The sequence below is a fragment of the Metarhizium brunneum genome, chromosome 2 (genome assembly GCF_013426205.1).
Source record: "Metarhizium brunneum chromosome 2, complete sequence".
Lineage (NCBI taxonomy): Eukaryota > Fungi > Ascomycota > Sordariomycetes > Hypocreales > Clavicipitaceae > Metarhizium > Metarhizium brunneum.
Window position 1 is genome coordinate 523,863 of NC_089423.1, and position 20,088 is coordinate 543,950.

A 20,088-nucleotide genomic window follows, 5' to 3' on the forward strand; every position below is an offset into this window, starting at 1 on the left:
TCAGCGACGCATTTCATCGGAAACAGGCAGGAACCCAAGCATCCCCTTTACATACTCCCAAATCTTGACATACAGAGGCTTCTGCACCGTGTCTGTTGTCACGGTAAGCGAGTGACTCTTCTCAATGGCATACTCGGCCGGCACCTCGGGCCACACGTCGACTCCGTCCAGCAGCGCGATGGACATGCCGCCCATGGCGTGCAGCTCAAAATGACAATGGAACAGCCAAGGCCCCGGGTTGGTGACCTGGTACCGAAAGACGCTCCAGTACCCGCCGGCCGGGACGGGGGAGAACATTGTCATCCAGGTGTCCCTGTACCCCGGGTCTTTGAGGTTGAAGCTCTCGGGCTCGGCGGCGATGGCTTCGGCAACACTGCTGTAGTTCCACATGCCGGCGCCGTTGCCGATCCTCCACGTCTTGCTGCCGTGCTTGTGCATGATGTGCTCGAACGCCATGCCGTCGCCGGGCAGCACGGCCACCTGGAGAATCAAGTCCACCCAGGAGCCGTTCTTGGTGCGCACGACGAGGTTGTCGTCTTCGGTTCCTAGCGTCTGGTTCGGATAGAAGAGCAGCGGGCGGTCGGCCTTGAAGTCCATAGGGTACAAGTACTTTGTGTTCATGGTGTATAGATGCGGCGCTCCGGCCCGGCCCATGACGAGAAGAAACTCCTCGTCGGCCGTGGCGGCTGGCGCATTCGCAGGCCATGGCGGCATGTTGTCCGAGCTGATGTTATATGGCGTGTAGCTTCGCGTCGCGGTGTCCTCGCGCGCATTCAGACCCCCGTACGTGACGTACGGGCGGGTTTCTGGCACGACCTCTTCTGCACCTTTGTACACCATGTTGGCAAAGCCCGAGATGACCTGTGTTGCGCCAGAGTCTGGCAGTCGGATGGTGTAGCTGCCGGGGGGCTTGTCCAACTTGACCAGCACAGAGTAGCGCTCACCGGCCGTAATGGCCGCTGCCACAATCTGTCTAGGCTCGACGTAGTTGCCGTCGATTTCGTAAATCCACATGGGGTGCTCGTCGATGGAGAAGTCGACTTGCTTGTTCGCCGCCGCCGCGATAAAGTTCATGCTGACCCAGCCGTCTGCCGCGTCGACTTGGACTGTATAGTTTGACCCTTGGGAAGGAACGCAACCCCATTGCATGTGATCTGGTATTTTCTCGGGGAGGCTTTCGTTGACCCAGGGGCCCTGAATTCCCTCCGCTTGTATAGGGAAACATCTGTACGCCACCAAGTTTGTCAGCGGCCATGGACTGGTGTGGTGTATATGGTTGACTCGGGACGCACCCCTTATCTGTCACGTTGTAATCTGGAAAAGTAAACTTTTGTGGCATCGGCTGTGTTTCACTTATGAGGAATTCGTGAGACGGGCAGTACAGCTCCCCGTGGCCATTCAATAAAATACTATCAACGCAGCTAAGGAGAGGTGGTATCGCATCAGCACAAGACTATGATATTGGATCAAAAGCAAACTTACAAAATTAATATCTTTGACTCTTCAATCACTCTCCAATACTCGTCAGATGTGAGACGGCTCCAGTCCGACAACACCATTAGCTGTGGATTAGCCGCTGCCTTGTCCATTGCCTCGATATCCTCTGGGTCCTGGCTAATCTTGGACCATAATTCTTTCATGTTTTGCTTTGGTCTTGCCATCATTCATTAGCGACCGTCGGTATGAAAGTCTAAGAGCAGCTTGCTTACTTTATGAACATGGCGCCATGAAGGCCGTCAACCAGAGACATGCGCTCGTGAGAATGGTACCAATGGGTTCCGGCCGGCGAGGCTTTGAACTTGTACACAAAGGACTCTCCTGGCAAGATGGGCTTCTGTGACAGTCCCATGACGCCGTCAGCCCACGGTGTGCCTTCTTGACTATGGTAAAGTTACATGTTAGGTGCTCAGGCTTCGCTGTAGCCATGAAGGGCGAGCCGACTCACGCAAGGCCATGCCAGTGAACCGTCGCGTTTCGATTCATGTCATTGTGCACGGTAATCTAAAACCTTTTATTAGAGGCATGAGGTTTTGAAGTTTATTTTTACACTTACTTCCACATCGTCATCCTCATCGAGTAGGAGACTAGGCCCGGGAAATTGCCCATTCGTGTAGATCATCTCCCGCGATTGTCCATTGGGCGCGCCCTTGTCCCAGGTGAAGCGCAGCGTCTTTTCGACCTTTGCTGCCCAGGAGAGGCAGCAAAGGCAGCAAAGTAACATGCATCGTGCGATCGACGACATGTTGGGCTAACCGCAAACCCCTAACTTTCGGGGATTCGGTAGGTATATTCTGTTTTTAAACTGAAGGCCAGAATCGATATTTGTGAGAATAGAAACGAGCCAAGTGAGTTGAACCCCGTCGGCTGAAGAAGAGGGTGCTTCCAGTGGTCTGTGTCGTCCGAGCGGATTCGCCGTGGCTACCTCGGTGAGCCGTCACTTCTGACTGCAGGCTAAACTGAAACACAAGACGGAAAACTCGCAGGCAATATTACAGATACAATCGCCTGGCTTGTCTCGGCACATAGGCGGCCCGGTCGTGGTCACAACATATCAACATACAGCCACTTCATCATACATAACCGGGGGCAAATACTGATTGCTTCCCCCTGAACATGCATGTCTCACCGAAAAAAGTCATGGCTCGGTGGTGGTTTCCTACTGGCTGCGTTATCTACAGGTGTACTCCGTAGACCAGAAAATATGTGGCGTCTGGTCGGCGCATTATCTGCATGTACTCCGTACATACGCAGTGGCTACTCCGTAGTTTGTGCATGGATTTGGGGGTCAGAATACTCTGCATGGAGTAGCGGGCTTCGATTTTGTGAAACGTACGGAATGTCTTGCTACAGTATTACCACAGCCACTCAAGGCCGGATCAGCCGCATGAGCAACCGCACCTTTCTTCGGAGCCTATTCCGCGTCTGGTTTGGAAAGGGTGGTCAGCTCTGCAGGCGTCATGCCGCGCCTGGGAAGATGCTGGGCTGAGTACGGCTTGCGGCGGGAAGAAAACGGACGAGTTGACAGTTGCGAGCCACGGAATCGGCGTGGATAGCTCGGTCCCGAGCCGACGGACCATGTACTGCCAAATTTTAGGTGACATGAGGCTACTCCGTAGAGGAACCTGCAATTCTCTACGATTCCCACAACGCTCATGCGTCACGACACGCCGGCCATGATCGACCATCGACTATCTGAAATGGAAGTGACGGAGGCATTCAGAGATGCCATTGTCATAGAGACAGGGTGTGATATCGGGCACTCTGACATCAACACCGACTTCTCAGATCTTGGTCTGGATCCCCTCGCTGCCCTCAATGTGCTCAATACTGTGACCAATAGAACTGGTATCGAGCTTCCAGCTTCCCTGTTTCGCGACTGCAAGACATTATCCGATATTTCCAAGCATCTGGGCCAGAAGCAAGGCATCAGCGGTTCGTGATTCCCAGTCCAATTTGTGCACCGAGCTGCGTTATTTTGCCTTGTAACAAGAAGCCATATGCTTACAAGAATCAGGATCGACCTCTGCCACCCAACAGCTCTCGTCGCAAGCGGAACAACCTGTCAGAGACGCGTTCCTAGAGCTGAGCAGCTACGAAAGAAAATTCGCAGAAGAAGCAGGGTTCGCCAACTTTTGGAGAGCAGTGTACCCTGCCGAGCGCCGGCTGGTGCTGTCCTTCGTGTACAAAGCTTTCTCCGACTTGGGGTGCGCTCTGGACAAGGTCAAAGCCGGCCAAAAGGTTCCATGTCCGCAGGGCATTTTGGACAAGCACCGGCGAGTATTTGACGGCGCGCTTTTTGAAATTCTCGAGGATGGTGGCATCGTAAGCGAATCTCCGGCCGGCTATATTCGTACGCCGACCCCAATAGACACGACGCCATCTGAAGACATTTACAAAGACCTTGTCCGTGACCACCCCCCGTTCGCCAAGGTCCATGAACTTCTTCACGTTACGGGCTCGCGGTTTGCGGAATGTCTGAGCGGCAAGTCGGACCCCATCAAGCTCCTATTTGGGAAGAATAAGGACTTGCTGCAACACTTTTACACAGACGCGCCCATGTGTCTGGCCGCCTCGCTCCATCTCGCCGCGCTCATTCAACGTGTGTATACTCGCCGCGCCCGCAGAGACGACGAGTGCATAGAAATCTTGGAAGTGGGCGCCGGTATGGGAGGGACAACGAAATTTGTCATCGATGCGCTTGTCGAGGCCAATGTCCGCTTCAAATACGTCTTTACGGATATTTCGTCGTCATTCTTTGCCGCTGCAAAGCGCCGGTTCGGCGATATTGCACCTGGCTCCATGGAATGCCTCGTCCTCGACATTGAGAAAGAGCCGCCGGAACCGTTGCAGCGACGCTTCGACTTGGTCATTTCGACCAACTGCATCCACGCGACGAAGAGCCTGGTTACGTCGTGCTCGAATGTGCATAGGCTTTTACGACCAGGGGGATTCTTCGCCTTGATTGAGTTTACGACTAGGTACTATTGGCTCGATCTTGTGTTTGGATTGCTTGATGGGTGGTGGCTCTTTGAGGATGGCAGGAAACACTGTACGGTTAATGGGCCTTCTTGGAAGACGAACCTTGAGGCTTCTGGATTCAGCCATGTGCTTTGGACTGAGGCAGAGGGGATCGAGAAGCCGAATCCGCAACTGCTCGTAGCGTATACAGATTAGTCGAGGCATGCACTAGGTACTGAATAGGATTGACGCGTCTGACTTTGAAACGTTGGCCAACGGGGGACGATTTGAACATGTCGAAATTTAAAATTGTGGAGAGATTGGACGCAAAATAGAGTTGAATCTATCTATGTGCTGCTTACCTAGTACTCATATATCCTGCCTGCCTTCCTGTTCATCTACTGTACGTATTTTGCCCGATTCCCCACGCACGATCGGATCAGTCAATGATAGCTAGAGTACATAGCGGATCAAGGTCCAGCGTGTTTTCTGCTTATAATCGGCCCACATATCCCCATACTGTCCATGGTCAATGCCAGCAGGCGAAATGCATGATTGGTTGATTCGACTTACCCTCTTGGAGCAGTACTCGTCCAGCGCCGGAACAGCCCGGTTGGAAAAGTCCCACATGAAGAACGTGGCAATCAAGATGCCGTAGGTCGCGCCGCTTGTTGCAACTGCCAGCCCGGCTCGCCAAACGGTAAAGGCGGTGTAGTTTGGGTGTCTCACGATGGCGAAGAGTCCGCTCGTGTATGGTTTTCCGCTATTCTGGGGGTTGAGCTTGAACTGCCCACGGTTGACTTCGCAAGTGCACTCGGCCGCAATGCCGATGACGAAGAGAGCGAAGCCGGCGGCCAGATATGGATTCCACGTGCTCTCTCCAGCAGCCTGAGAAGTTGCCGAAGTGGCAGCGCAGAGGAAGAGGAAATTGTTGAGCGTGTCGAAGAGAATGTTGTCGAGCCCGACGACGATGGCGCCTGTCAGGGTCCAGGCCTCTTCAGCGACATTGAGCACAAACCAAAAGTGCTTGGCTGCGGCAATGACGTTCATGGCAAGCAATCCAAGTCTGTACCCAGACAGGCCGAGAGCATCAAAGTGTGGAGTGCCTGCATACGGTTCTGGAGTCGCAACGATGCTGCCGCCAAGCAATTTGATGAGTGCCGACCCATAGGCTTGGGAGAGGACTAGGTATTGCCAGTAGCAGTCCACGGCACGTAGACTCAGGTACAGGGTGGTATTGAAGGGAGATGACGACTTGTTCCCCCGCGGAACAAAGTCCCTCGATTTTAATTCGGATCTTGACACTTGCTTGGCTCCGGTCATTGTATTGTCGAAATTCATATTGGCGTACCCTGCACCTTTTCCACCGTTCCATGTTGAGTGAGTAGAGACGGAGCTGATATTATAAGTTAGGATCTAGACTTGAAAGATACCACGATAGACATGACGACCCGGAGGCAGCGGGCTCTGGCGGCGCCGCATGCTGCATCTTACACCGGTCAGAATGATGGATTGAATGCGTTATGCAAACAAGGTAAGCATGTGTCAACAAGGGTTTTGCAAAATGGAATCCTGAATTCTGCATCCAAGGTAGCGTGACGGGGGTTCGTGTGTCGTCGGAACGTGGGCGGAGGCTGGGGACCGAGAGAGGCAATTTGTACCCGACGGGTTCGTGGGCTTGCGGCTTCGGGCCCGAAGTCGCGGACCCGAAGTTGTACAAGGCAATAAGCACTAACCTGGTTTGGGCAAGACCAACTGGAGAGTAGCTGGGTACCTAGCGCCTCGCCTGCCAACATCAATAATGGAACCTTCATGTTGCAAGCCAGGCAGGCACAGGGGGTGCGGAGCGAGAACCGAGAGGAACGATGATGGATGCCTGTGGGTACTGGGGTCAGCCCGGTCAAGGGTTCTTTCCACTTGGACATCTCCCGTTTCGTCTAATGATTTGACGTTAAATTACAGAGTAGTGCATGGGCAACAACACGCGCGAGCATGGTATTGATGGGAGACAATGGCTTGCATGATGAGGCACTGGGGTCATGTCGAAATCAAGCACGGCTACTTCGTATTGAGCATGGCTACTTATTTTTTTGACCCTTTGTTCGGCCACCAACGCGGCCTACCCGTCTTGCTCTGTTGGTCCGTGGCAAGTACCGAGTACGGGGGGCCGAGCGCGGAGTACATATCTGCGTCCCTGGGCTCGCAAGCACTTGGATGTACCTCGAGGCGGGTACCAACGTACTTGGGCACATGCATAATATCCTGAGGTCAACGGCTGGTCAACAGCTGGTCAACGGGTGACACAGAGTTGACAGAATTGACGCGAGCCACCAGACCTGATTGACACCCGACACTTGATAGGTCGTCTGTGCCCTTCCAACAGCCAACACTCGCAATCGTGCATGGACAACAAAAAAAAGCTTGCGTCGCCTCTCCCCTCCTGCAATCTGGAGCCAAATTGTCGCCCCATATGGCCGTCTTCAGGAGTTTGTTTCATTTTCTTCTTCGCATCCCCAGCAAACAGCAGAGGAGGCAACCATCCCACAGACTGTGCAGCAGCTGAAATACGAGCCCTTCAGTCTCCCTCATTCTGGTCACTCTTCCTCCCTCCCTCCCTATCTCCCTCTATCTGCGGTCATTCCTACTCGCCGTGTCTCATCACTACGAGTTGACCCCGTATCGCAAACACCTCGAGATGGACGCAGCCGCCAAGGAGAAGTCTAGCCTCGCTCAGGACGAACTGCCTCACGAGCTCAACACGCTCCAGCACCCCGACGACGCACATCGGACGTCTGATTCCGCTCAAGCTCCCAGTGCGGCCAACGACGGCCATTCTGTTGGTGGGAAGCCCAGCCAGGATGGCATCATTCAAGAAGAGGCTGGAGAGGAAGCCGCCCAAGACGACTCCAACTACCCCAGTCTTGGGGCCCTGACCATCATCATGGTAGCCGTGTCCATGGGCATGTTTCTTGTCTCCTTGGTGAGTAAGCCGTGGCCTCTTGACTGAAGCCACTCTCCCACACTCCATGCAAATCTCAGCCTTGATGCATTGCCATGGCCCCTACCTTCGATAAGACGTTCCAAGGCTGACAGGTAGCTGAAAGGATCGTACCATCATCTCGACCGCTGCACCCACCATTACGGATCAATTCCACTCCCCGACAGACATTGGCTGGTACGGCAGCGCATACAGCTTGACGGGCTGTGCCATGCAACTGCCGCTGGGCCGGTTCTACAAGTTCTATTCACCCAAGTGGGTCTACATGACGCTCGTCTTCATCTTCATTGTCGGTTCGGCCGTGGGGGCCGGGGCGATGAACTCGAATACAGTCATTATTGGCCGTGCCATACAAGGCATCGGCCTCGGTGGCGTGCTTTCGGGGTCCACGATTATTGTCACCGAGAATTGCCCTCTTCGACGGCAGCCCATATGCCTCGGAATTCTGATGGCGACAATGAGCATCTCGGCCATTGTTGGGCCTCTGATAGGCGGCGCGCTGACGACCAACACCAGCTGGCGTTGGTGCTTCATTATCAACATCCCCATCGGTTTCGTAATCATGGCCATCCTCTTCTTCTTTGTAAAAGCCAGAGAGGGCAAGGACCAGCAGGCCCGGGGATGGGCCGAGAAGATCCGTCTCCTGGATCCCTTGGGCTCAGCCCTACTTTTGCCGGCCGTCGTGTGCCTGGTGCTCGCATTCCAATGGGCAGGGTCCGAATACAGCTGGAACAACTGGCGCATCATTATCCTCTTTGTATTCGGTGGCCTTTTGTCCCTCGCATTCATCGCCTCACAAATCGCTATGCCTGAGACAGCCACTGTGCCTCCCCATATCGCTGGTCAGCGTACCGTCTTTGCATCCTTCGTCTTCTCCGCAGCCACTGGTGGCGCCATGTTGGTCGTCACGTATTGGATTGCTGACTGGTTTCAAGCCGTCCAGAATCTCAGCGCTGCTCAGGCAGGTATCAGGACCATTGCTCTCGTTTTGTCACAGGCCGTTGGAGCCATAATGGGCGGCGGATCGGCAAGACTTGTCGGATACCCACCGCCAATCATGATGATAAGTGCCATCCTGATATCTGTCGGGGCCGGAATGCTCTCAACCCTTGCCATTAATGAAAGCTCGGCCCACTGGATTGGCTACCAGGTCATGATGGGTCTGGGCCTCGGTTTTGGAACACAGCAGGCGTCGCTTGCCGTTCAGACCGTTCTCAAGAAGGACGACATTCCCTCGGCAATCTCGCTCATCTTTTTTGGGATGCAACTCGGTGGTTCCATCTTCATTTGTGTTGGCCAGAACGTGTTCAATCAGGTTTTCGTTAAGCTGCTGAGGCAAACCTCTATCCCAGGACTCGATCCAGAAACCGTCCTGAGGACGGGTGCAACCGAGATAAGGAACCTTGTTCACAACGGAGAAGATTTGTTGAAGCTCCTCGAAGCATATAACCGCTCCATCACGTCGACGTTCTATGTTGCCGTTGGGACTGGAGCTCTAGCAATGCTGAGCTCCTTCCTGGTCCAGTGGAACAGCGTTAAGAATGTCGAACCAGTGCATTAACCCGCCACCAGTTTTCACTAGTAGCACATTGTCTCTGTTTATTCTCCAAATGGTTTCCTGACCTTTCTACTTTTACTCATAGCCTAGAGGGGAGCTACGGGACTCGATTATTCTCCCATAATGTTGATAAAAATGTACTCATGAAAATCGCCTCTTGGTTCATTTGTCTACATCTCTTCACTTCTCGTTCTTGTTATTATTTCTTCCTTGTACAACCATAATACATAGATTGAAATGGAGCAGAGGGCTAGTCATGTGGTATTCTTGGTTAGACGTGCTCAGTCTTGTACAGTACAAATTCATCGACAATGCCTAATGGCAGCTGTATTCAACATTGAAATAGACATGAGCCGGGTTCACTTCCCATCACATATTGCCCTGGACCAACTTTCCATTCATCATGAGCGGCGAAAACCAGCCTATCATCATCTGCGATCTCTTGGTGTCGGCAAACTTCTCATGATCCGGACCCACCATTTGTTTGAAGAACGGATCGGCCTTCATCCTCACAAAACATTCAATATCAGGGAACACCAGCTGCACACAGCAGTCGTATGGGGCAATATTAGCAAACTGTGCATCATGGATCTGGTCCATAAGCTGACGGGACTCATCCGGCGTGTGAGTCTAGAGGTTGCCATGTCAGCCCACCCAACACGACATATGAGCAGATTGGGCATTTCTGGGGACCAAGGGCGACAAACCATGCTCCAATGAAGAAAGCCGTACTTTTCCATGAGACGGGCAACCAATGGCGCATGAACGTTTAGCATGTAGCTACGGTACTCTTCGGTGCTTATCCCCTGCTTCTTGAAGCCGAGGATATTGAGGCATAGCAGTTTGTTGTTGGACTCCATTTCCAGTGCCGAGCATGCGTTTCTAGATGACAGAGATGACAGGTTGAAAAGTGGCTAGGTCAGATTGAAAAGGAAAAATGACGCGAGCTGAGGGGTAATTCTGATACGCCGATAAGGCAGAGGAGCAGCAGTTGGGAGTTCAAGTAGGACACAGAGATTGACCGGCCCCCGAGGAAATGACTCAGGGTCCTTTGGAGATGCCAGGCGGCCTCTTCTCCGACTTGGGAAGACCCGGCATCATCTTTTTCTGGCCCAGACATGCTTCTCTTGTACATGCGTCCTGTGAGGCCTGTTTTTGGCCTTGTGCATTGTGATGAATGCAAGGCAGTGAAACTTGTCCCATGTGCTGGCATGCTCCTTTGTCTGACTCATGGAACAAGGTCAAGTGAGATTCAATATTGCAGTACATGTATGCAAGACAATTGTCGGGCCGTATTGTATCCGCGACGCAGCCAAGATTTTCCCCTGATTGGTTGATGTTTCAGACATGTGAAGCTACGCTGACTATTGATGACGAGACAATCCTGGCCCCAGGTCTTCCAGATGGTGGATTTTGATTCTTGGTGTTCTACCCAATTGGGAGGACATGAGCGGTTTTTTTTTTTGGTAGGTCTCCAAATATCCCCTGTGTCTTCCAATAACATCTAGTAGCTGTTGATAACCTGTGACTAGTTACAACTCTGTTGAGTAATTACATGTGAACTGGGGTACTATATCGAACCCCAACTCGGTTGCGCCACGATAATGTTGTCTTATAACTGGCCCCCACGCAAGGCACCTTGCTGTGGCCCTTATTGCGGCCACGGGGCCTATCTCACTCACAGCTCCCGGGATCATGAACCAATGGCCGCATGCACCGTTAGACACTATCGAGACATTCTCGTGGTGGGATGTGCAGGCCCGCATGGTCTTACTACGGCACGCGGGAGCCGGGCTGAGCTGAGCTGAGCTGACGCGCGGGAGAAATGATTGGCGTTTAGGGATATGATGGCATAAGATAACGGGCAAGAAGAAAAACCCGACTACGCGCCAAACAGTAAGAGATGGGTTGGGTAGGGTGAGACTAGGAGCAGCATCTACAAGGTAGCTCGTTTCTGCACGGTGATCCGACAAGGGTCATTGCATTTCATCACTTACAAGTGCCATGAAGCCGCTGCCGAAAGTTGACCGAGTGTAACAACGGTCCCGAGCACCCAGAAGCGTTTCCGTGCTGCGCGCTAGATTGGCGGATGCCGCTGTTACACACGATCAACCAGGTATTTGATAGGAGCTGCAAGATGACAGCATGGCAACACGGCGCCCGAGACAGCTCGGGACGAGCAGATTCAGATCGCGGCAACGATGGTTGGTTCTTGACATCGCATCGTCGCCGGTCTCACAAGCTCGCCTCACGACGACGGCGACGTGATAACGACAACTGCATAAATCAGCCGCTCCGCCGAACCTCTGTTGCGCACTTTGCACATGGATGCATGAATATATTACTCACTTGTCTGTATGACTGCATTTGCATGTAATATATAGGAAGACTGGCTCTTGCCATTGGCCCGATGGCGGAACACACCGAGTTGGCAACTCGACGGCAAACAGTGATTGACCGAAACGCAGATATCCTTGTTTATATCAACATCGTGGTGGTGGCCGGGCTGAGACAGTCGACCAACCGTGGGATCGTGTAGGATTCAGTTGCATCCTATTGCATCGTCTCTCAACGGCACCCAAGTTGCTTCTATTTGAAATTCCATTCCGCTTATCCGATTGTAGACGCACCCCCAGGGGGAAAGGGCCGCTCCGTGGTGATGTAAAACCCGTCGAGTTCTACCAGGCAGGCGGCATGTCCGACGTGACGAGTTGGAAACAAAACATTGTGGAATGCATAAAGCGTCCCCGTCTGATCCTTTTATCTGCCCTTGTTTCTCTATCGTGTATTCGTCACTGGGACGCGTCATCTTGAGCAGTTTGCCGACACAATGGCACCCAGGTTTCAAGTCATAGTCTTTGGCGACTTGTCTGTCCCGTATCATGCCGAGTTGCAAAGACTTCTTTCCGACAAGGACAGCTGTACTCTTGTCTCTCTATTTTCAGACGCGCATCGGGCGCTCAGATCGGAAATCGCTCGACTGCCGCCCAGCCAGAGGAGCTGCTTCCCCCATGTTTCCAACCTCGCCGAGCTCTTGATAGCTCGGCAGTCATCACAGGTGCCCAACTGCGCGTTGGACAGCGCACTGGTGTGCCTTTGCCACATTGCTTCGTTTATAGCGTACGTGCTCCCCGTTGTTTGATTTTATACGCTTGCCGGTTTGGAGAATTCAACCAACACACGTGCTAGATATACGAATGAGCCTGGGAGATGCTATCCCCAGTCATCATCCTCGTGCCTGCTCGGCAGTTGCATTGGCCTTTTGGCCGCCGTGGCAGTGAGCTGTGCCGAGAATGTGCTCGACCTCGTCGAGGCCGCGCCGCACTTTGTGTCACTGGCCTTTCGGCTCGGCCACATGGTGCAGAACAGAACCACGTCCGTCGTGTCCGGGACCGACGTACACTCTTCATGCTCGTCGGTGGTGTCGGGCGTTGATGAAGAAACCATGCCCCCCCGTATTGAGGCGTACTGCGTGTCGAGGGGGCTGGCTGCTCTGAGCCGTGTATACATCAGTGCCGTGGGCAGCGGCTCCGTCACCATCTCAGGGCCGCCTGCACACTTGAAGGAGTTTCTGTTGCACAACCCAGCTTTCAAGGCTGGCAAGATTGGCGTAGCCGGACTATTCCACTCTTGTTGCCTGTATACGAGGGCTGATGTAGACGCGCTCGTCTCGGGCGTCGGTGTGCATACAAGGAGCAGGGCCGTCCGCCTGCATGTCGTGTCCAATTCTGAAGAGGCGGGTGAGGGCTCGTGTGAAGCAACTTGTGAAGAGCTGCTGCAACGCGCCGTCGCTGAAGTCCTGCTTCGTCGACTGAGATGGGACCTTGTGATTCAGAGAGCCGTCGGCACACTCGAGAGCTCCAAGCTTTCCGAGGCTGACATAATTCCATTCGCCTCGAGCAGTGTTGAGAGCCTGGCTACTGCTCTTCGCGCATCTGAGGCTGTAGAATCTTTGGACGTGTTGAGCACTCTTCCTTTGTCAAGGAGTGAAGGCAGCTCTGTATCCGGGCCAAAGTCCAACAGGTCCAAAATCGCCATTATCGGGTTTTCTGGGCGATATCCCGAGGCTGATAGCAACGAAGCCTTTTGGGAGCTTCTCGCTGCCGGGCTAGATGTCCACAAAGAGATTCCCAAAGATCGCTTCGACCCGTGGCTCTACTACGATTCCACGGGGAAAAAGAAGAATACCAGCGGCGTCACCATGGGGTGCTTTGTCCGCAACCCCGACCTTTTTGACTCTCGGTTCTTCGGCATGTCCCCCAGGGAGGCTGATCAAGCCGATCCCGCGCAGAGACTGGCGCTGATGACGGCGTACGAGGCCATGGAAATGGCTGGCTTCGTACCCGATTCCACGCCGTCCACGCAGCGCAGTCGCATCGGCGTCTTTTACGGGACGGCCAGCGACGACTACCGAGAGACAAACGCCGCCCAGAACATTGACACATACTACGTCCCCGGAGGCAGCCGCGCCTTTCTGCCGGCGCGAATAAACTACCACTTCCGGTTCAGCGGGCCGTCCTTTGACGTGGACACGGCTTGCTCGTCCGGCCTTGCGGCTACCCATATTGCGTGCAACTCCCTCTGGGCCGGGGACTGCGACGTTGCCATTGCCGGCGGCACGAATATCTTGACCAACCCCGACAACTGGGCTGGTCTCGACCGCGCCCACTTTCTATCACGCACCGGCAACTGCAAGACGTTTGACGACGGCGCCGACGGGTACTGCCGGGCAGAGAGCGTGGCGACGGTTCTGCTAAAGAGGCTTGACGATGCGCTCCTCGACGGCGACCCCATCTACGGCACGATCCTCGGGGCCTACACAAACCACTCGGCCGAGGCCGTGTCCATCACCAGACCACACTCGGGCGCGCAAAGAGCCATCTTTAGTCGGATCTTGACATCTGCCAATGTCGAGAGCTCCCGCGTCAGCTACGTGGAGATGCATGGGACCGGCACGCAGCACGGCGACGCGTGTGAGATGGACTCTGTCCTCAACGTCTTTGCGCCCGAGGGCTCTCGCCGCGATGAAACCCTGTACCTTGGCTCAGTCAAGGCAAATATTGGCCACGGAGAATCTGCCTCTGGAATCTCGTCGCTGATAAAGGTGTTGCTCATGATGCAAAAGAGCTCAATCCCTCGGCACGTGGGCATCAAGACCAAAATCAACCGCAACTTCCCTCTGGACCTTGCGCGGAGAAACGTCCACATTGCGATGAAGGATACGCCGTGGCCGAGGCCGGATCCCAGAGACGCGCCGTCGGGCAGAATAGCATTTGTGAATAATTTCGGCGCCGCCGGCGGGAATTCTTCTGTCCTCGTGCAAGACGCCCCGGCGACGTCGGCGGCGGCGGACGACGACCCCCGGCCGCTTCACATTGTCGCCGTGTCGGCCAAGACGCAGACGGCGTTTAAGAATAACCTTGCTGCGCTGGAAAAATATCTCGATGCCCATCCGGATGTTCCCCTTGGCTCGCTTTCGTTTACCACCACCGCCCGGCGCGTCCACTACGGCTACCGCGCCGCCGTCACGGGCTCCAGCATCCGCGACATCCGGGAGGCTCTTGCGAGCGCGGCCAACGCGGACAAATGCCTTTCCACGGCGGGGAGTACGACCCCCGTGGGGTTTTGCTTCACCGGCCAAGGTGCCCAGTACCTCTCTATGGCCAGGGAGCTCCTCGCGCACCCGCAGTTCCTGTCCCTGGTGACGGGGCTGGAGGACGTTGTTCGGCTGCAGGGCTTTGGGTCCATACTCGACGTGCTCCAGGGCATGGCGGACGACCCGATGGAGCAGCTCTCCCCCGTCAAGGTGCAGTTGGCCATGAGCTGCTTGCAGATGGCCCTCGGCAAGTTTTGGATGGCCCTCGGCGCGTCTCCCGACGTACTTGTCGGGCACAGCCTCGGCGAGTACGCCGCCATGAACGTGGCCGGGGTGCTCTCCGACGCGGATGCCGTACACCTCGTTGGCACCAGGGCGGCTCTTCTCAGCAAGTACTGCTCTGTGGGGACGCATGCCATGCTGGCTGTCAAGGCGTCTGCGGACAGGGTGGCTTCGCTGCTGGGCCGGCCCGGCCTGGAGATTGCCTGTGTCAACGGGCCGGAGGAGACGGTGGTGGCCGGGCCCAGGGACCAGATTGACTCGTTGGCGGCGGTGCTCAACACGCAGTCGGTCAAGACGACGCTGCTCAAAGTTCAGTTTGCCTTTCATTCTGCCCAGGTAGAGCCGATGCTGGAGAGCTTCCGACAGAGCTGCGGCTCGGTGAGATTCAAGGATCCCGCTGTTCCGTTGTTGTCGCCTCTTTTGGGCAAAGTAGTCAGAAGCGCGGCCGATTTGGCATCTCCAGCTGACTATCTGACGCGGCACTGCCGCGAGACGGTGAATTTCCGCGGCTGCCTGCTTTCTGCGGCAGAGGCGGGCGTCGTCTCGGACAAGACGGTCTGGGTCGAAGTCGGGCCTCACCCCGTCTGCGGCAACATGATCAAATCCACGTTGGGGGCGTCGTCGAGAACGTTTCCCTCGCTGCGGCGCGGCGAGGCGGACTGGAAGGTGTTCACGTCGACCTTGACGAGCCTGTACAACTCGGGTCTCGCCATCAACTGGGGCGAATACCACAGCGGCCTGACGCACAACAAACAGGTGCTGTGTCTGCCCTTTTACAAGTGGGAGTTGAAGAGCCACTGGATCCCCTATGTCCACGACTGGTGCTTGACAAAGGGCGATGCGCCGCCTCCGCCGCAGCCGCTGGCATCGCCTGCCCCCGTTGCCCGGCAGAAGCCGTTGACGACGTCGGTGCAGGACATTATACACGAGCAATACTCGGGCGACGAGGCGCAGATCACGGCGCGGTCTGATATCCAGCACCCCGACTTCCGCGAGGTGCTCCTGGCGCACAAGGTCAACGGGCAGCCGGTGTGCTCCTCGGCTGTGTATGCCGACATGGCTATGACGCTCTTCACGCGGCTCCTCGAGCAGTCGGCCGTGGGCTTTGACAAGTCCGACATTGGCGTCGAAGTCTCCGACATGAGTGCCGACAAGGCCCTTGTGCTCAACGACGACCCGTCCCATCTCCTGGAGATGAAGGCGGCGGTCAAGTGGTCGACACGGCGGGCGACCTTTACCATGTCCAGCATCTCCAGCGCGGGGGCGGAAACGGCGCACCACGCAAGGTGCACCGGGTTCTTTGTGGACAAGAGCCAGTGGAGGGCGGACTTCAAACGGCGCGACTTTCTCGTCAGGGCGCGCATCGACGACCTCCGACGGTCGGTCCACGACGACTCGGGGTCGGTCCACCTGATCAAGACGGGCATGTTTTACAAGCTCTTCAGCGCTCTCGTCGACTACCGTCCCTCGTTCAAGGGCTGCCGCGAACTCGTCATGCGCTCGGCAGAACTCGAGTCGTCGGCCAGAGTCAAGTTCAACACGCCGCCCGGGACGGCCGACAAGTGGATGACGCCGCCGTACTGGCTCGATAGTCTGGGCCAGATCACGGGGTTCACCATGAATGCCAACGACGAGGTCGACTCGAAGAACCAGGTCTTCATCAACCACGGCTGGGAAAACATGAAGCTCCTGGAGCCGCTGTCCCAAGATGTCACGTACACGACCTATCTCAAGATGCGGCCCAAGGACAAGGGCTCCTACATTGGCGACGTGTACATCTTCAACGAGGGCGCGAGGGACATTGTCGCCGTGTACGAAGGCGTGACCTTTTCCGCGGTGCAGAGGAGCATCCTCGACAAGGTGCTCCCCAAGCCCAAGCCGGCGACGGCAAAGCCGGTCCCTTCACAGCCCGTCTTCGGGAGCCAGGCCCCGGCGGCTGATGACGAGCCGTCGACGGAGCCGCCTGCGCTGCTGCCGCCGCACAAGTATGGCGTGCCGGCGGACAAGCTCAAGGCCATCATTGCCGAGGAGGTCGGGGCCCCGGTCTCGGATGCGCAGGACGGCGCCGAGCTCGCGGGGCTGGGCGTCGACTCTCTGCTCGCGCTGACCATTTCGGACCGCATGCTCGAGGAGCTCGGCGTCAAGGTGGACTCGACGGCCTTTATCACCTGCAAGACGGTCGGCGAGGTGATTCAGCTGATTGCCGGCTCGTCGACGCCGTCGTCCGACTCGGAGCCCTCGACGCCGCCCGTGACGCCGCCGCCGCCGAGGGAGCCCGAGTTTGAAAACGCCCATCTGTCTCGGGGGGTGGAGGCGGCGCTGTCCGCTCTGTCCATGGACCCGGACGAATACACCCCTATTGCAAGCATGAATGACAAGGCCAAGCCGACGCCGGCGCCGGCGTGTAAGTCTACATTCCCACCCCCTTTATACTCGCACGAGCAGTGGCTAATCAACCTCTAGTCGGCGTCGTGTCTCCCCTGACGGTCCTCCCGCCGCCGTCCCACGTGCCGCCCGCGTCTTCGGTCCTCCTGCAGGGAAACCCGGCGACGTGCTCGCGCAAGGTGTGGCTGTTCCCGGACGGATCGGGCTCCGCGACGTCGTACCTGCCGCTGCCCGACGTGGATGCGGATCGGGTGGCCGTGTACGGCCTCAGCAGCCCCTACGTCCGGCGCGGCGACTGCAAGCCATGCCGGTTCGAGGAGCTGACGGCGGCGTACGTGGCCGAGGTGCGCCGGCGGCAGCCCGCGGGGCCGTACATTGTGGGCGGCTGGTCGGCCGGCGGCATCTGCGCGTACGACGCCGCCCAGCGGCTCGCGGCCGAGGGCGACGCCGTCGACGGGCTCATCCTGCTCGACAGCCCCCGGCCCGTGAGGCTCAAGAAGCTGCCGCCCCGGCTGTACGCCGAGCTGGACCGCCTCGACGTGTTTGGCTCCGGCGGCAGGAGGCCGCCCGCCTGGCTGGCCGCGCACTTTGTCTTGTTCGCCGACATTCTGGACACGTACAGGCCGCGCGGGTGGGCGGCCGCCAGGCCCCTGCCTACTTGGGCCCTGTGGGCGAGGAACGGCGTCGACGAGGGCGGACTGATTGACATTTGGCCTGGTGATCCGGACAATCTGCTGTGGCTGCTGCACAGGCGGGCCGTGGTGGATGCCAACGGCTGGGATGAGCTGGTTGGGGGGGAGAATGTGGTCATGGATGTGGTCGAGGGGGCGCACCATTTCAATATGTTGAAGGAGCAGGGCGCGCGGCAGGTGACGGACTTTCTTCGACGGGCTGTGACGTGTATGGCTGGGGGGGTCTTGTAGTTGCGGATCGGTGATTTGGTCGTTGGCTGGAGTTTTCTGAAGTTTATTTCCCGATATTGGTCAACTTACCCTGCATCTCTATCTAATAGTGACTTTACAATACATTGCTGTCCTTTTCGTGTCTAAATCCAGTACCAGACGACATGGGAAAAGTCCTTGAGAGCAGAATTGGCACGAGGCTGAGCTGGCCCAGATGGAAGCAATGGTGTTGACAAGCGTGGGACGCATCAGTATCACGATACGAGACTTTGGGTGTCAGCCCACTAGACGCAGTCAGCTTGTCATCGAGTGGTGATGAGTGAAAAAAGCAAATACGTCCGACGCTTGATGCAGGACATGGGTTCGGTCCCGAGTGGAATCCGCGGTGACACAAACATCTGGCTCCGGTCCCGAGACACGCGTACACGGAGCATCAAGCTGCTTCAGCTTCGTCATGACTAACCCCTTCAAGAGGGTAGATATACTACAAGGTCTATTTTAACCCCGTTTGCAACACCAGCCCGCACCAGCCAGGGCAATGAAACAATGCCTCCTCCCAAGGTCCTCATCGTCGGCGCGGGCATCGCCGGCCCAGCGCTCGCGTTCTGGCTCGCGCGCATCGGATGCGAGACGACCGTCGTCGAGCGCGCGGCGGCCCTCCGCGACACCGGCCAGCAAGTCGACCTGCGCGGCCAGGGCATCGTGCTCATGAGAAGGATGGGCATCGAGGCGGCCGTGCGCGCGGTGCTGTGCGACGAGCCCGGCACGCAGATTGTCGACCGGAGCGGCCGGCCGAGGGCGTACTTCCCGGCAAACAAGAGCGGCAAGGGCAGCCAGAGCGCGACGAGCGAGTACGAGTTTATGCGCGGCGACCTGGTGCGCATCCTGCACGACGCGACCAGGGGCCTCGGCGGCGTCACGTACCGCTTCGGCCTGCACGTCGAGTGCCTGGCGCAGCGCGAGGGCTCGCGCGGCGTGCGCGTCGTCCTCTCGGACCAGACGAGCGAGACGTACGACCTCGTCGTGGGCGCGGACGGCGTCGGCTCGCCCACGCGCAAGCTCATGCTGGGCCCTCTGTTCCCCGATCCGCGCCACGACCTGGGCGCCCACGCGGCCCTGTTCACGATTCCCGCGCTGCCGGACGACCCCCGGGCCTGGACGGCGTGTCACCTCCCTGGCCGGAGGCTGGTCATGACCCGCAAGGACCGCCCCGAGACCCTGAGGGTGTCTCTGGTCGTGCACGGCGACTGCGCGGAGCTCGACGCCGCGGATCGGTCGGGCAGCCTGCAGGACCGGAAGACGGCGTGGGCGCGGAGGTTCGAGCCGTTTCGCGACTACCCCCCCATGCCGCGGTTTCTCGACGGCCTGCTACACGCCCCCGAGGCGGACGACCTGTACACGCAGCACATGAGCCAGATCAGGCTGCCCGAGGGGTGCTGGTCGCGCGGCAGCGTCGTGCTGCTGGGGGACGCGGCGTACTGCCCGACACCCATGGGCGGCGGGCTCGGCACGACGGCGGCCCTGGTCGGCGCCTACGTCCTCGCCGGGGAGGTTGCCGGCCGGTGGCGCGACGCCGAGAGGGAGGGGGCGCGGGCTGACTTTGGCGACGCGGCGCGCGAGTACGAGCGCTTGATGAGGCCGTTTGTTGCGAGGGCGCAGCACGTGCCCTCGCTGGGTTGGCTGATGCTGCCGGAGACGGAGTGGGGGATATGGATTGTTCAGACGCTGGCGTGGGTGTTTTCCGTGGTGCGTATCGAGAGGCTGTTTGGCTGGTTCAGCCCTGAGGAGAGCGAGGAGCTTACGTTTCCAGAGTATCCTGCGCTGAAGGGCGGGGATGGAAGATAGGCTGGCTATGTGGTGAGATGATGCGAGGGCGAGAATGAGTGGCGGTGTTGAGATGCGAGGAGGG

General features: G+C 57.1%; 7 protein-coding genes across 7 annotated transcripts; 4 read left to right on the forward strand and 3 right to left on the reverse strand.

Moving 5' to 3' along the window:
* On the reverse strand, nt 1-2,242 carry Mlac1_0 (Laccase 1; the record flags this gene model as incomplete). The annotated part of the gene is made up of 6 exons (XM_066130087.1): nt 1-1,225; nt 1,293-1,421; nt 1,483-1,653; nt 1,710-1,880; nt 1,946-2,001; nt 2,054-2,242. The coding sequence occupies 6 exons, from the start codon at nt 2,240-2,242 to the stop codon at nt 1-3; spliced, it is 1,941 nt and encodes a 646-aa protein (XP_065986303.1).
* A 910-nt stretch (nt 2,243-3,152) lies between these two features.
* On the forward strand, nt 3,153-4,674 carry ausA (Non-reducing polyketide synthase ausA; the record flags this gene model as incomplete). Its single annotated transcript, XM_014687594.2, has 2 exons — nt 3,153-3,432; nt 3,515-4,674. The coding sequence occupies 2 exons, from the start codon at nt 3,153-3,155 to the stop codon at nt 4,672-4,674; spliced, it is 1,440 nt and encodes a 479-aa protein (XP_014543080.2).
* A 237-nt stretch (nt 4,675-4,911) lies between these two features.
* On the reverse strand, nt 4,912-5,799 carry G6M90_00g031420 (uncharacterized protein; the record flags this gene model as incomplete). Its single annotated transcript, XM_014687595.1, has 2 exons — nt 4,912-4,977; nt 5,032-5,799. 2 exons carry the CDS (start codon nt 5,797-5,799, stop codon nt 4,912-4,914), a joined length of 834 nt encoding a protein of 277 aa, XP_014543081.1.
* A 1,354-nt stretch (nt 5,800-7,153) lies between these two features.
* On the forward strand, nt 7,154-9,017 carry roqT_0 (Efflux pump roqT; the record flags this gene model as incomplete). Its single annotated transcript, XM_014687596.1, has 2 exons — nt 7,154-7,438; nt 7,563-9,017. The coding sequence occupies 2 exons, from the start codon at nt 7,154-7,156 to the stop codon at nt 9,015-9,017; spliced, it is 1,740 nt and encodes a 579-aa protein (XP_014543082.1).
* Nucleotides 9,018-9,383: 366 nt separating this feature from the next.
* EthD_0 (Conidial pigment biosynthesis dehydratase EthD) lies at nt 9,384-9,874 on the reverse strand (the record flags this gene model as incomplete). Its single annotated transcript, XM_014687597.1, has 2 exons — nt 9,384-9,644; nt 9,722-9,874. 2 exons carry the CDS (start codon nt 9,872-9,874, stop codon nt 9,384-9,386), a joined length of 414 nt encoding a protein of 137 aa, XP_014543083.1.
* Nucleotides 9,875-11,844: 1,970 nt separating this feature from the next.
* On the forward strand, nt 11,845-18,200 carry wA (Conidial yellow pigment biosynthesis polyketide synthase; the record flags this gene model as incomplete). Its single annotated transcript, XM_014687598.1, has 3 exons — nt 11,845-12,134; nt 12,204-17,296; nt 17,356-18,200. 3 exons carry the CDS (start codon nt 11,845-11,847, stop codon nt 18,198-18,200), a joined length of 6,228 nt encoding a protein of 2,075 aa, XP_014543084.1.
* Nucleotides 18,201-18,725: 525 nt separating this feature from the next.
* CTB7 (Monooxygenase CTB7) lies at nt 18,726-20,024 on the forward strand (the record flags this gene model as incomplete). The annotated part of the gene is made up of 1 exon (XM_014687599.1): nt 18,726-20,024. One exon carries the CDS (start codon nt 18,726-18,728, stop codon nt 20,022-20,024), a length of 1,299 nt encoding a protein of 432 aa, XP_014543085.1.
* Nucleotides 20,025-20,088: the final 64 nt, after the last annotated feature.